Source organism: Ostrinia furnacalis, unplaced genomic scaffold, assembly GCF_004193835.3.
Source record: "Ostrinia furnacalis isolate ACB-3 unplaced genomic scaffold, ASM419383v2 OfSCF5765, whole genome shotgun sequence".
Classification (NCBI taxonomy): Eukaryota; Metazoa; Arthropoda; class Insecta; order Lepidoptera; family Crambidae; genus Ostrinia; species Ostrinia furnacalis.
The window spans coordinates 338,904-354,519 of NW_021136004.1; the positions used below are offsets into that span (position 1 = coordinate 338,904).

At 44.4% G+C, this 15,616-nt stretch overlaps 1 protein-coding gene across 4 annotated transcripts in view; it reads left to right on the plus strand.

The window, feature by feature from the left end:
- LOC114361508 (uncharacterized) overlaps nucleotides 1–12,487 on the plus strand; it is an 85,056-nt gene extending 72,569 nt beyond the window's left edge. For 2 of the 4 annotated variants that reach the window (XM_028316562.1, XM_028316563.1), the window contains 15 exons: nucleotides 156–348; nucleotides 1,768–1,858; nucleotides 1,943–2,071; nucleotides 2,327–2,590; nucleotides 2,954–3,086; nucleotides 3,595–3,702; nucleotides 3,784–3,891; nucleotides 4,098–4,184; nucleotides 4,932–5,057; nucleotides 5,660–5,807; nucleotides 6,844–6,980; nucleotides 8,486–8,588; nucleotides 8,855–8,973; nucleotides 9,406–9,637; nucleotides 12,305–12,487. In XM_028316562.1, coding sequence (XP_028172363.1) covers nucleotides 156–348; nucleotides 1,768–1,858; nucleotides 1,943–2,071; nucleotides 2,327–2,590; nucleotides 2,954–3,086; nucleotides 3,595–3,702; nucleotides 3,784–3,891; nucleotides 4,098–4,184; nucleotides 4,932–5,057; nucleotides 5,660–5,807; nucleotides 6,844–6,980; nucleotides 8,486–8,588; nucleotides 8,855–8,973; nucleotides 9,406–9,637; nucleotides 12,305–12,433 — 2,107 coding nt within the window. In that variant the 3' untranslated portion in view covers nucleotides 12,434–12,487. Of the gene's footprint in view, nucleotides 1–155; nucleotides 349–745; nucleotides 850–1,767; nucleotides 1,859–1,942; nucleotides 2,072–2,326; nucleotides 2,591–2,953; nucleotides 3,087–3,594; nucleotides 3,703–3,783; nucleotides 3,892–4,097; nucleotides 4,185–4,931; nucleotides 5,058–5,659; nucleotides 5,808–6,843; nucleotides 6,981–8,485; nucleotides 8,589–8,854; nucleotides 8,974–9,405; nucleotides 9,638–12,304 lie in introns of those variants that run through there. The other 2 variants (XM_028316564.1, XM_028316565.1) reach the window with 2 other exon arrangements.
- Nucleotides 12,488–15,616: the final 3,129 nt, after the last annotated feature.

Here is a 15,616-nt window from a genome sequence, read left to right on the forward strand (position 1 = left end):
TTGTACACTCTATTAATAATATTAGTGAGCACCTACGTTCTAAAAGGAACCCCCATGCAAAATTAAAGACTAACACTTGTTTCTGAGATTTCGTGATGAGTGAGTCAGTCAGTCAGTGACCTTTTGCTTTTATAAATATAGATTTTCTCTTCCAGGCGTCGCCTAGCCGACTCACTGTTCGCGAGTTTCAAGCTCCCGCGCAAGAAGGAAGGCATGTCGGCGCCGCGCTCGCTCGCGCCGCAGCCTCAGCAGAAGCGCAAGTCTGCTGTCGAGCTGCTGGCAGAAAGCAAGGCCTTCTACGTCAAGTCCGAGACGGTGCTGGATCGAAAGCAGGAGTTACCGCTTAGGGTAAGAATTCAAGGTCAAAGTCAATCAGCACAACAGGATTCTAAAGCTTTTGAAGAGACAATTGCCGCAGCAGAAGCGCAAGTCTGCTGTCGAGCTGCTGGCGGAGAGCAAGGCCTTCTACGTCAAGTCCGAGACGGTGCTGGATCGGAAGCAGGAGTTACCGCTTAGGGTGAGAGTTCAAATTAATCTGCAACACAGGATTCTTTTGTTTTTGAGGTGACAATAGTCCAGCAGAAGCGCAAGTCTGCTGTCGAGCTGCTGGCGGAGAGCAAGGCCTTCTACGTCAAGTCCGAGACGGTGCTGGATCGGAAGCAGGAGTTGCCGCTTAGGGTAAGGTTCAAGTTCTTGGTCAAAATCAACATAAAAATAGGATTCTTTTGCATTTGAGGCGACAATAACCCTTCCGAACCTAAGTCTGCTGTCGAGCTGATGGCGGAGATTAAAGCGTTCTACGTCAAGTCCGAGACGGTGCTGGATCGGAAGCAGGAGTTACCGCTTAGGGTAAGAATTCAAGGACTATGTCAGTCAGCAAAACAGGATTTGAAAACTTTTGAAGAGACAATTGCCACAGCAGAAGTGCAAGTCTGCTGTCGAGCTGCTGGCGGAGAGCAAGGCCTTCTACGTCAAGTCCGAGACCGTGCTGGATCGGAAGCAGGAGTTACCGCTTAGGGTGAGAGTTCAAAAGGTTTCTAACGCTTTTAAGGCGATAATAGATCGTCAGAAGCGCAAGTCTGCTGTCGAGCTGCTGGTGGAAAGTAAGGCCGTCTACGTCAAGTCCGAGACAGTGCTGGATAGGAAGCAGGAGTTGCCGCTTAGGGTAAGAGTTCAAAAGGTTTCTAACACTTTTAAGGCATAATAGATCGTCAGAAGCGCAAGTCTGCTATCGAGCTGCTGGCGGAGAGCAAGGCCTTCTACGTCAAGTCCGAGACGGTGCTGGATAGGAAGCAGGAGTTGCCGCTTAGGGTAAGAGTTCAAAAGGTTTCTAACACTTTTAAGGCATAATAGATCGTCAGAAGCGCAAGTCTGCTATCGAGCTGCTGGCGGAGAGCAAGGCCTTTACGTCAAGTCCGAGACGGTGCTGGATAGGAAGCAGGAGTTGCCGCTTAGGGTGAGAATTTTAGTTCCAGGTTAAAATCAATCAGCAAAGAAGATACCAATGCCAGCGAAAGGTCAATTTTATTGTTAGGCATCTAAAGACTAGTAAAAAGGCCAATAACAGCGAAGACCTTAGCAGAAGGAAAGAAAGGGAATCATATGGAAAATTAACTCAAAGCTTTTGTACTTCCTTATTGACCGTAACCATCAGTAAAGAAGTACCTAATATCATGCCTAAAATGCATGGAAAAAGAGCCGAACTGTCTGGACTTTACAAACGTTCTCCAAAACCGGCTGACCAGCTTTTATTATTCTCTTTCTCAGGTTAGCAGTGGTCTGAGTCAAGCTATAGCAGCGGGTGGTTGTCACCTCGTCAGCTCTGGGACACTCAACAATGATGCTTGCTGCAACCCTTGTAAGTTTAATTTTCATCAAGACCACATCAGTCTTAACTTAGAAAGGAGGTGAAATGTTAATCCACGATCGTTGTTCTTTGAAGATGCAACAACAAGAAGTGTGGGCAGTACCAGGCGGGCGGTGAGCGCGGGCGAGGGTCTGCAGAACACTCTGAGAAGGTTGCTAGAGCATTCGGATAGCAGGGAGAATGTCTACTCACCGGCTTATGCTTGTAAGTATCATTTACATCCTTTGTCTAAATGGATTAGAGACAATGCAACTTCTTCGGATTCGATATCTATCGTTGAAGGCCAAAGCAACTCATTTCATCTCAGTGTCCACTGTCCACCAATAAAGAGAAATGGAAAGACCTAGCTTTGTCTCCCACTGGCAGTTATCACAACTATTTTTTTCTCAATTTCCTCCACTTTCCGTGTTGGAGAGCTACGGGAATAGAGGGATCAATAACGTAATTCAACTTTTTCAGCAGCGCACAAAATCTACGCAGAAAGCAGACGGCTCAAAGACTCGTACCCTGATCGGGAGATCAATCCCCGCTCGCAGCACACCTCCGGAACTTTCTCGGGGACCTCGTCTTCTGGGACGTCGGGGTCTAAGGCGCAGAAGTCGGACCCTGACAAGCTGAATAGACCCTTAAGTTTTGGAGACGCAAGGGTGTTCTTCCCGGAGTCTTTTGTGATACCGAGACAGCGGCCGAGCGAAGTTGTGATTAAAGGCGCTTATTCTATACGTGAGTATGTCCATAATGTTGTATTTGTTAGCTTATTGTCTGTTAGCAAAGCAGCAACGCATTGCTGACAATATTCCTGTGGAAAAAAAAATTCAGGCACAGTCTCTCACAAAGCTTAATAAAGTTATTCAAAAGTTAATCTGTAGTGAGGACGAAAAGCATTGTTTTAGAAAGAGTAGATATTAGGTACTTTTTTACCTTTACTTCTTCATAATTTACATAGTCAGGCCTACATACATTTATTGCGCCGTGAAATTATAGGCGTGATCAAATTAGATCATGTCTCTAATTTGAAGATCCCTTAAAAAAAGAAACAAAAATCCATCGATTGCCAATCAACTAATCAAGAACCGTACCTTCCAGCGAGTTCCCACTCCAGCCCCTCGCACATGGAACTGCCTGAACCCGTGGTAAGCGGGCCAGGGTCACCAGCGGAGCAGCTGGGCGCCATCAGCCCGCCCGCCCAATACGCGCACTCCGCGCCCAGGTATACCAGGTAACTCTTCTTCCATCTTTAAAATTTAAAAGTATTTTGTACTCGCATAAAGTGCATTTACAACGCCATTTAACTTCAAGCCTCGTACTCCAATCCCCAAGAGCCAAGTGTAACCTAGTTTGGAGACTTAGGGTTGTAATCTTTGTTGAAAGGATTTATAATTATTATCAACTCAGTTTCTTCCACCACTTCTTCTTAGCACCAGCCGACAATATGTTGTCCTGAAATAGTGGTATGGCGTAGTTACACTATGCGCAAAATTGATCAAACCAATCACTCTCTTTGTCTATAAGCACACTTTTCTGATGAATGCCATAACACTCAAGTAATTTTTTTATTGCGTTTAATTTGCGGCCAAAGAAATGACTTAGCTGATGGTAGATGATAGTGTATTGATCACCTTCGTTCGTTTCTACCAAAAGATGTTCATAATGGACAAATAAGCCCCAAGAAGCGAACACCTAAACTATGAACTTGGTAAATTGTTGTTATTTTATGTTTTTTGCAGGTCTAATTCTCACTCGCAGCCAAGCGCGCGTGGCGACGAGGGTAGCAACATAAATAGTCACAAATCACTGCCCGACCTCCACACGCAGGCTCGCTCCTATACTGAACAGTAAGTTTACTCTGCCCAACTTCTTGTCTTGTACTTTTGTGTGTTGTGCAATGAAGAATCTATCTATCTATATTTTTCTAGCCCAACTGTGACGGGCACGGAGACCATCGGGTCCATTGGCCGCTCGCCGCGCCGTCGAAGGCACTCCAACCACCAGCGGACTGCTTCGTGCTCTTCCAAGGGGACGAGGTAAGAGACGATTGGTTAATTTCACATTGTCGAAATTATTGTAGACCTTATCCTGTATGTCAATAGAAGTATGAATATCAATTTCTTTATCTTTAGTGTTGCTTGCTTCCCCTGCAGCATACTATCAATTTACCTACTTTGACTCTATTAGACGTCTCTGAAGAATATAGGTTAATAGGGTGCATAATACTTTGTGTTCTTTACAGGTCAAATCATTCTTCCTTGATGTCATCATGTGAAGCTTTCTCCGAACATCCTTCTCCGGGGGAGGACAACTACCAATCTTATAATAGGTATGTCAATATTTACAACAACCATTAGGTTCGAACCCCGCCGCCACTAGAATTTTGTGGCGAACCCACTACACAAACATTTTAGCTTACTACGAAGAGTTAACGGGATTTCTTATTTTTTACAAAAAGAGGCATGCGCCGGTTATCTAAAATAACTTCAAATCTACATTCTTGCTCAGGTTATGACGTCCTTTTTTAGTCTTCTGCCGCATTAGTAGATTTAAATAACAAAACATACACCATACATTCACAGTTTCCTTATAAATAAATTAAGCTAAGGTGTTGCCTTAATTAAAGGTTGCCACGACATGCACCGAATGTTGGATAACAATAACGTTGCCAAAGTGACAGAATGCAAAACAATAAATTATTAACTGTCGGAGTATACAATTCAGAAATTTGTTTTTTGAATTTACGTAGCGAAAATGACATAGGTATCAACGCTGGCCCCGGATGAACGTGACAGGTTGCTAAATTGTGACTGAATACTGTTAATAGAGGAGAAATGACCCAGATTTGTCCTAAAACCATTTGCTTTAAACGCCAGATACCTAGGCTAGATAGGTAAATGACTGGTACAATAGAAGATAATAATATCCTTTTGTCTTTATGTCCAGTCGATGCGGGTCTTCTTGCGCAAGGGTCTCGAGAGGCTCCGGCGGCCACTATGTTCTATGTTCTTTTCTTTGGTCTTCTGCCGCATTAGATTATTACAACAGAAAATTACCTTTCTGTCTTTGTGTCCAGTCGATGCGGGTCGTCCTTCGCGAGGGACTCTGGAGGCTCCAGCGGGCATTACACGCAGCGGAGCGCGCCACCGCACCACCATCGCCGCACCGACTCTGGCTCGTCCACACAGCATGATCAGACGAGGTGAACATTAAATACCTAATATTGATGTTCTTAAGAATTAACACGATGGTTAGTTTTTATTAAAGGTGAAAAGGTTCACAGCCATCTGGAAATTAGATTGTTTTCGTAACGGAAAAGTTTTATACTGGTCTTAAAGATCTTCATTTAACTTAACTTTATCACGTATCGTTCTGTTTCATTTTATCTAATGAAATTTGACAGAAAGTGTCTCTAAGCAAGTGATTAGTTAAAATGGTGTTAAAATATCATTAGAAAAATAAATAAATCAGCTATTACTACTACTACTAGCTAAAAGTTAATGGTGTAAATTGTAGCTATAATCTAGCTGAGTATTAAGCAAACTTATGTCAAGAAAAAAAAGCATTAGATTGCATACCTTCCATATCCTGCGGGATCATAGGATATGTAGGGCTCACCAAGTCAGACGAACAAGGTATATCTAATAAAAGATCCTGGTGCTAACTGTGGGATTCCGGACAAAGCCTTCACTATCAGTTTCCGCTAGGGGCGCTGTACAATCCGTCATACATTTAATGTCACTTTTTACGCAGTCGATATCGAATGCGTTTGACGTAAACTCACACTAACACCTGTTCCTCCAGCCGCTACAACTCGTACTACCCGGAGTACGGGCAGGAGCTGGAATGCTACGTGTCCGCGCCGCCGCAGTTCCAAGATGGCGCGCCCTCGCCGCCGCCTGCGCTCGCGCCGCACTACCCGCCGCAACCGAGAGTCGGGATACACTTCCAGGTAAATAAACTGGCTCACAATACTTCTTTTTCTTGAGAGGGTTTTGCTCTTGCATTGAGTCCCTACTGCAAGAGCGAAACCTCCTCTAATTTACCAGAGGTAAATGAAGGATAAATTGCTATGTGTTGGCGCCGCCGCAGTTCCAAGATGGCGCGCCCTCGCCGCCGCCTGCGCTCGCGCCGCACTACCCGCCTCAACCCAGAGTCGGGATACACTTTCAGGTAAGAAACTGGCCTACAATTTATCTTCCAGGGTCATTTAGGCACCACTGAAGGAGCACGTGACCCTCTAATTTACCAGAGGCAAATGAAGGATAAATTGCTATGTGTCGGCGCCGCCGCAATTCCAAGATGGCGCGCCCTCTCCGCCGCCTGCGCTCGCGCCACATTACCCGCCCCAACCGAGAGTCGGGATACACTTCCAGGTAAGAAACTGGCTCACAAATCTTATCAGGTTTTTAGTACCTACTGGAGGAGCACGACCCACTAATTTACCAGAGGAAAATGAAGGATAAAAATAATAATTGCTACCATTTCGGCGCCGCCGCAGTTGGGATCTAATCCCGGAATTAGGATACACTTTCAGGTAACTGGCTCTTTATTCTTCCTCGTGTTTTTATACTCAAAACAGAAGCCGATCCTGGGACCCCCTAGGTCTCAGAAAAGTGTTAACCACTAGACCACAGCGGCAATCAAAATACGATGATTCAAGCCATGAGTGTAGGAGCGCAACCCTCCCTGATTTACCAAAGCAAATTGAGGATTTCGCCTACTCCTCACGCTAACCAGACAGGTTGGGAAGACCTGATATTTTTGAGTAACCTTATGTCCGGTTTCCACCAAAGCGGACCACGTCGTATTCAAAACACGTCTTCAAACAAAATCAGCGGGAAGACTAAATTCTATTCTGCTTTCGCTCTGCTTCTCAGATCGCCTTTGGTTCCATAAGAAATCTTAAATAATTTTGTCAGTGATATTATATTGTGATTTATCAGCTTTTTCGTTTAGAAATCAAGCTTTACCTTACTCCCTTGCAGGCCAGCGCCCCGCCACCGCAGTTCCAAGACGAGCCGCCTGTGTACGACTATGGTGACTACGACTGCGCCTACAAGACGCCGCTCAAATGTCTCAACGTGGGCCGAAAGGAGTACAGTAACACTAGAGATTATAATAGGTAAGCAGGGAAATGAAATATAGCACAGTAGAAGAATTAGGTCTACTTCAAGGCACTATTTTGAGACCTTTACTATTCTTTATTTAAAAATAAGAAATAAGAATAAGAAATCTTTGGACAACGCCAGCTAGCCCCAAAGTAAGCAACTTAATGCTTGTGTTATGCAGCACGCATAACGGATATGTTACGGCTAAAGATAGTTGTGATGTGAACATAAACTTAAGATTAGCCGGCTAATAGTGTTTTTATACTCAAAACAGAAGCCGACTCTGGGACCCCTAGGTCTATGATAATACTACTAACGATTAGACCATAGAGTCATATCCCTACTGCAGGAGCACGACCCTCCCTAATTAACCAAAAGCAAATGGAGGATTTGGCGTACTCTTTCCATGCTGACCAAACGGGTTGGGAAGACGTGATGTTTTTTACTTTCTTTACTATTCTTTATTTAAAAATAAGAATAAGAAATCTTTGGACAACGCCAGCTAGCCCCAAAGTAAGCAACTTAATGCTTGTGTTATGCAGCACGCATAATGGATATGTTACGGCTAAAGATAGTTGTGAATATAAACTTAAGATTAGCCGGCTAAACTTAAGTTTATCTTCGAGAAGCAGCTAAAGTTCGATAACATGTTAGTTTGCGTCGTGATATTCCATCTTTAGCTGGCTAATGTGCACATTAGCCAAAACAAAACGGCTAAAAATGTATTCGATGGGCGCGCCAGGCCGGCGGAGGGCTTGAGGGGGCGGTGGGGTGACAACGCGCGCGCAGTTTTATTTTGTAATTTTAAATACCCTACAGTAGATTCTGTTATGACCAAATGGATCCTTATTATTTTATTTTAATGATTAGGTAGATATTGTTTTAAGTAATTAATATTTTGTTATTGTACCTAATAATTGTAAATTTGAATACCTACATAGGTACATAAAAGTATGTGTAATGAAAATGATTATTTTTTAATAAAGTTTTCGTGTCAAAATAGTCAACATTATTACATTATTTCCTTTTCCATTTCCTTCTACATTTTTAGCCAAGGGCCTGCGGTTACACTTAAGTTTAGCCGGCTAAAGATAGAAGAAACTAAGATTAACACCTCGTCGAAGATAAACTTAAGTTTAGCCGGCTAATCTTAAGTTTATGTTTACACCTATCTTTAGCCGTAACAGATATACTACTTATACTATACTTTTTTTTTAAATACATACATTCATAGTAACACCCAGACCCGTCACAGGAATTAAAATTCTCCATCTAAATTTCTGCCCGGCCGGGAATCGAACCCGGGACCTCGTCGTAGTAGTCCGTTCTGAACCAATACACCAAACGGCTGACCAAAGAGTACTTACCTATAGATTACAATAAATTATGCAGGACACTTCGTGGTATAGTAACAGCAAAAGACCTTATTTACTTTGTAAAATCAGGACTCCTACAAGGGTCTATTCTGGGACCATTACTATTCTTTTTTTAATTACCTATTTTGATGTATTTGTCCTAGATACCACTCGCCAAGCACGGAACTGGTGAGCAAGCAGCCGCAGTATCAACAGATGCGACGTCCGCGCCTCGATGATACGCAGGAATACGTTAATGCAAACCAGGTACCTTCTAATTGCGGTTGCTTCTTAAACTTAAGACAATGGAATAAGGTTAAAAATATGATAAGAAAGAACTATACCTATGCCATTTGCCTTTTAAATAAAACTTTATTCTACTCCTCAAACTAGAATGACAGGCAAATACCTACTATTTTTCACAGACTATCAGAGGCCATGATAGTTAATATTAAGCCATCCACAACACAGGACGGTAGTTATTAACAAAACTGTGCTCTAAGGATCTGGACTTAAGATTTGTTTTATTTCAGATGTGTCCACCAGAGGAGGTGACGTCACCTCTGGGCACGTTCAAGCGACAGCGGTGCTTGCGTTACAAGCAGAGGCGGCCGCGACCGATACTGCGATCGAAATCAGATATTTCTGACAGGTAAGTTCAGAAAGTTCTAGATTTCCTTGTAAAAAATATGACTCTTGCAAGGCACTATTCTGGAACTATTACTATTCTTTAATAAATTTACTTATCTATTTACTGAGGACTCCTGTGGTGACCAATCACATTAGTGGCCCCTCCACTAATATGCTTAGTCACCACAATTACCGGGGATATTAGTACATAATTTACAGACTGGATGTGCTTCAGACAAATCAGACAATCACCAGTATTCACAAACGATGCTTGCTTTAAGTGAAGCAACAAATCGAACGCATAGCGTTGAATAGAGCTCTGTGATTAGTTCGTGTGTCATCCTGTGCGTCCACGCGCACTGTGAGCACTCATAATAATGTTTGTGAATACGGGCGTTTGTCACGTCATATTAAGTAAGTATATCGCCCCTTTTTAATGTTTTTTCTTTCGTAGATACCGGCGCACAGATGGCCGTAGCCCTGCGTCGGCTCCATGCGAGGGCGAGGACTCTCCCGACAGTCCCTCTGAGGAGTCATTACGTCTCCAGCAGTTCTTCGAGCGGCTGGGGCTGGAGCCGCGCCAGTACGACTCCATAGTGCGGGACGCGCCGCCCGAGAGCCCGGTGTTCTTCTCCTCAGCCTCTACGGTCGACTCCAACCAGCTGGCTGCTACCGCTGATTACACGGTTCGTATGCTGCGTCTCACTCCCATTAGATTTTGGACCCAATTCATCCCCTTGGGGGATGAATTCAACCCCCGACAGCCCCTCTTAGAACTTGCTACGGCTCCTGCAGCTCAAAAAGTATAGGTACTATGGCTTCGCTCGCGTTAAGCTTTGAATCCTTGCGGGAGGATTACCCCGAAACTCCCTCGGAGGAGTCATTACGTCTCCAGCAGTTCTTCGAGCGACTGGGGCTGGAGCCGCGCCAGTACGACTCCATAGTGCGGGACGCGCCGCCCGAGAGCCCGGTGTTCTTCTCCTCGGCCTCCACTGTGGACTCCAACCAGCTGGCTGCTACCGCTGATTACACGGTTCGTATTATACTAGCTTTTAGCCGCAGCCTCGCTCGTGTTAGACTATGGACCTACTTCATCCCCTTGGGGGATGAATTCACCCCCGACAGCCCTTCTGAGGAGTCGCTACGGCTCCAGCAGCTCTACAAGAATGCTACGGCTTCGCTCGCGTAAAGTTGGACCCCATTTTGTCCCCTTAGGGGTTGAATTCTCCCCCAAAAGTCCCTCTGAAGAGTCGCTGCGTCTGCAGCAGTTCTTCGAGCGGCTGGGGCTGGAGTCGCGCCAGTACGACTCCATAGTGCGGGACGCGCCGCCCGAGAGCCCGGTGTTCTTCTCCTCAGCCTCTACGGTCGACTCTAACCAGCTGGCTGCTACCGCTGATTACACGGTTCGTATTATACTAGCTTTTAGCCGCAGCCTCGCTCGTGTTAGACTATGGACCTACTTCATCCCCTATGGGGATGAATTCACCCCCGACAGCCCTTCTGAGGAGTCGCTACGGCTCCAGCAGCTCTACAAGAATGCTACGGCTTCGCTCGCGTAAAGTTGGACCCCATTTTGTCCCCTTAGGGGTTAAATTCTCCCCTAATCGTCCCTCTGAAGAGTCACTAAAGCTTCGTCGAGCGGCTGGGGCTGAAGTCGCGCCAGTACGACTCCATAGTGCGGGACGCGCCGCCCGAGAGCCCGGTGTTCTTCTCCTCGGCCTCCACTGTGGATTCGAATCAGCTGGCGGCTACTGCTGATTACACGGTTCGTATACTGCGGCTTCGCTCGTTTTTAACTTAGTACCCTGTCGTTTCATCCCCTTGAGGGATGAAACTCCCCCTCTGGGGGATGAATTCACCCTCGACAGCCCCCCGGAGGCGACGCTACGGTTCCAGCAGTTCTACAAGTATACTGTGCCTTCGCTCGCGTTAAGTTGGACTCCGTTTCATCCCCTTGGAGGATGAATTTTCTCCTGATAGTCCCTCGGAGGAGTCCCTACGTCTCCAGCAGTTCTTCGAGCGGCTGGGGCTGGAGCCGCGCCAGTACGACTCCATAGTGCGGGACGCGCCGCCCGAGAGCCCGGTGTTCTTCTCCTCGGCCTCCACTGTGGACTCCAACCAGCTGGCGGCTACTGCTGATTACACGGTTCGTATATAAGCTCGCATTAAACCATGGACCCCGTCGTTTCTTCCCTTGGGTAATGAATTCACCCTCGACAGCACAGCCCCTCTAAGGATTCACTACGACTCCGGCATTCTTCAAGTATACTACGGCTTCGCTCGCGTTATACCTTGAACCCCTTTTCCTCCCCTTTGGGGGTGAATTCTCCCCCAAAAGTCCCTCTGAAGAGTCGCTGCGTCTCCAGCAATTCTTCGAGCGGCTGGGGCTGGAGCCGCGCCAGTACGACTCCATAGTGCGGGACGCGCCGCCCGAGAGCCCGATGTTCTTCTCCTCGGCCTCCACTGTGGACTCCAACCAGCTGGCGGCTACCACTGATTACACGGTTCGTATACTATGGCTTCATTCGTGTTAAAGTATTAACCCCGTCGTTTCTCCCCTTGGGGCATGAATTCGCCCCCTCTTGGGATGAATTCCCTTCGACAGCCCCTTTGAGGACTCGCTACGGTTCCATCAGCTCTACAAGAATACTACGGCTTCGCTTGCGTTACACTTTTGACCCAATTCATCCCCTTGGAGGATGAATTTTCTCCTGATAGTCCCTCTGCGGAGTCGCTGCGTCTCCAGCAGTTCTTCGAGCGGCTGGGGCTGGAGCCGCGCCAGTACGACTCCATAGTGCGGGACGCGCCGCCCGAGAGCCCGGTGTTCTTCTCCTCGGCCTCTAAGGTCGACTCCAACCAGCTGGCGGCTACCGCTGATTACACGGTTCGTATACTATGGCTTCATTCGTGTTTAAAGTATGAACCCCATCGTTTCTCCCCTTGGGGGATGAATTCGCCCCCTCTTGGGATGAATTCACCTCCGACAGCCCTTCTGAGGAGTTTCTAGAGCTCCATTGGTTCTGCAAGTAAGTATACTAAAGGCTTCACTCGCGTTAAACTTTGGACCCAATTCATCCTCTTGAGGGATGAATTTCTCCCCTGGCAGCCCCTTGAAGGAGACGCTACGGCTCCAGCAGTTCTACAAGTTATACTACGGCTACGCTCGCGTTAAACTATGCATCCCGTCGTTTCACCCCCTCGGGGGAAGAATTCACCCCCGACCGCCCCTTTGAAGAGTTGGTACGGCTCTAGTAGCTCTACTTGAATACTGCAACTTCGCTCCCATTAAACTTATGACCCAATTCATCCCCTCAACCTAATTGTATGTTGACTCCCATTGTTTTCCCCTACAGGTCCAAGGCCCAGGGGTTCAGAAGCAAATCTACCGCAACACGGAGCCTCCAAGCGTGGTGGAGAGGAACGCTCGCATCATCAAATGGCTGTGCCAGTGCCGCAAGACTCAGCTGCAACCACCTCAGTAGACCCAGAAGACCTTAACTTTAAGAGAACAGTAGACGGACTTATACAATAAAGGAGATGTCGCATTTATGACTAAAAGACACTATAATTTAGTCTAGAGCAGGATTTCCCAAACTATGGGTCGCGAGTTTGGGCACTTGTATTAGATGAGTCATAGTCCAGAAAACTTTGGGAACCACTGGTCTAGACTAGATCATAACTGAGTCAGTGCCTGAGGTATGGAAGCACAAGAGGGTGTTTTAATGACGGTCAAACGTCAGTGAGACTTCAGGTCTCCTTCAGTAGGTCTAGTCAAAGTGCAAATTATAATCGCAAACCAGTCGAAAAGTGGTCGAAAAGTCCCTTTTTTGTATGGAGTTTTGACGGATTCGATTTTCGATTCGATCAAAAAGTGCGTTTTGTCTAGGGGGGCAGATTTGTATGCTCTGTCACGTCATAATGTCAATGTCAATGTCACGCCTCCCGTATCCTACCCTCTAGGCACTAGGCACTGACTCAGTCAAGCGCTATGCCTATACTTACGTAAGTGAATGGAGTATTATACCAACAGCAGAACTCGGTCAACTCTACGTCAGCGATCACCGTACCTAATCAATAAACACAAAAGTAAAACTGTCTCTCCAGTGAGAATAGTTATAAAGCGAATTTAACTGTCACAACTTATTTAGCTGAGGACCAAACGGCAAGGTCTTCCAAACGTTGCTCCTGTGTGTTGCGATGCGATGATAATGATTGCATTACAAATAAGAGAAAATACGACTAGTACTCGAATTTTAATTCGAACTCGAAATTGCACAAATCGAATTCGATTAAACACTTTACTACTTAAGCCTTGTGATACTCGGCAATTTGTAGTTTTGATGGGGTGATCAAAAGGAAATCGCTTACTATTTTAAAATGTGACGTGTCCCAAAATAAAAGGACGAAGTATGTTAACAGCGTCGTGTTCACTTTTTACTAAAGTTCGATTGACGTATCGTAAAAATATAATAAAATAACTAAATAAAGGCTAACACACACTGATGTGCTTTGATATTCGAAAGACACTGTGTATTACGAGCCTTAATAATGTGATCTCGGAAAGGTCTTGGGACCTCTAACAATCTAAGGTCAATAAATGAACACCTTAAAACAATTAGGCAAGACGTTAAATAATAGTTTTATCAATTTTAAACGTTTCAAATCTTCATAAATTAGATAATAATACTAAAATGTTCGCGACGATAATAATTATACTAAACGGCAACGCCATCGACTGCTGTAACACTAAGCGATCTAGTTCACTAGTTAGTTACTGTAACCTAGCTCTAATCTATTGAACCTAAGCATAGTGGTAAGTTTACGCGACTTTTTATTTCAGCTATATTAATAGTTAAAACGTTGAGATTTACAAATATCAGGGACATTTCAAGAAAAGCACTACCTATCATGTTAAGTTTTAATCACAATGTTAAATTTATTCGGAAGTGATTATTTACCTTTTTCAATTTTAGCCGTTATTTTTGAAGATTAATCGCACTCTTGATTATTAGGTACTTTACTTAAATCTTAACTCGGTGCATTATTTTTATGAAATATCTTAAAAAGGTATGTAGGTACAGTCGAAGGCACACGAGTCTAGTAAATTTTCGTTGCAAAATCGTATTAGAACAATATAAAATGCTCCACTTTTAGCTTGATGTACCGGCGTCTGTACCTATACAAAAATTATATATTTTTCTCAAAAAAAAAAACTATCTACGTACCAATGACATACCTACAAAACTCTATTTTTGTCTCGTCAACTACGTACAATTTGTGAGCTTAGTCCTAGAGAAGGAAAAAGTTATTTTCTAAACAAAAATAATTAAGATAGTCTGACTATCTGCGAGGTTTCTACTGAAAAATATTTATTAATATCTTTTATGTTGGTAGTTAAATTTAATTGACCAAATTCTACGACCGACGGAGGTTTTAAACGTAGTTATTACGGAATATTTGGCTTTGTTTGAAAGACGTGGATTTACAGTCTTACCAGTTCAAAACTCTACTACAAGGCGAGAAAGTATAGAAATATAGAAATAAAACAAATATAAAATAACTTCAACTTTAAAGACTGGCTCCAACTCTAACTGGTGAAGTTGAAGCAAATTGGCGCCTAGAGAAAATAAATACAGTCGAACATTGAACCTCCTCCTTTTTTGAAGTCGGTTAAAAATTCCTCCTGCCTGCCAGTGGCGCCAACTAGTGAGTACAAAATTAAATACAATAACCCTCTACATTTTGCTGTAGTAGAGACACAAAATAAACTGGGATTGGACTTGGGATTCGTCTTATTAAAGTGTGTGTTTGTGAATAAATAATTAATTATTGCATTTACGTTGAAACTTTCAGAGTTTAATTCTCATAATTTTATTCCCAATCCATTGACATGTTTATGAGAGTTTTTTGATTGAAATGTAAGATAAAGTGCTCAATTATTATTGTGAATAACGATTTACTAAATTTTAGCTTCGTTTCAAAACATCAGCTTAGGTTTAACACTAGCTACATTATAATTGGTCTGCTAATTTTTATAGGCCAGTAGAATTAAACACAAAAATTGATTAAATCGGAAATAATTCCTACAAAAGATTTTTTTGCTTTAATGGCTTCATTGGTTGCCCATTAAGACTCTCCTAAGTTTTCGACTTCGACGGAGTTGTGCTTAAGTGGTGGGGGCCCCCGAAAGGGGGCGTTTTTTCGGTTTTCCGGTTATACCGCGTAAAGGACTTACCCTATCGAAAAGTGGTCTTCATGACGGTTAAAGGGCACTTAATCCTGCATTGAATAAGACCAAATTCATATGTTTTGGACAAACCGTTCTCGCGCTAAAGTTCGGCAAAGTAGAAAATATACGAATAATTAATGACCCTCTCCACGTCCAATGGCTTGTTACCCACATGCTTCCAAGCCTTGTAAAGGGTCGCCTTAACCAGTGTAACCCTAACAAGGCTCACGAGTTTGATTCGCTTATCCTTGTTCGTCCCAGCCGTTCCTTAACTGCGGTTGCTGCACCTCTTCCTGGCACTCTCCTGAACGACTCTGTGTTACCTAATGTGGCTGCCCCTCTTCCTTGTACCCTCCTGTACGATTTCATTGCTTAGCCATATGCCTGGTCCAAGGTTCGACGCCACAAAATCAACTTCGTACGCGTGAAAATAGTT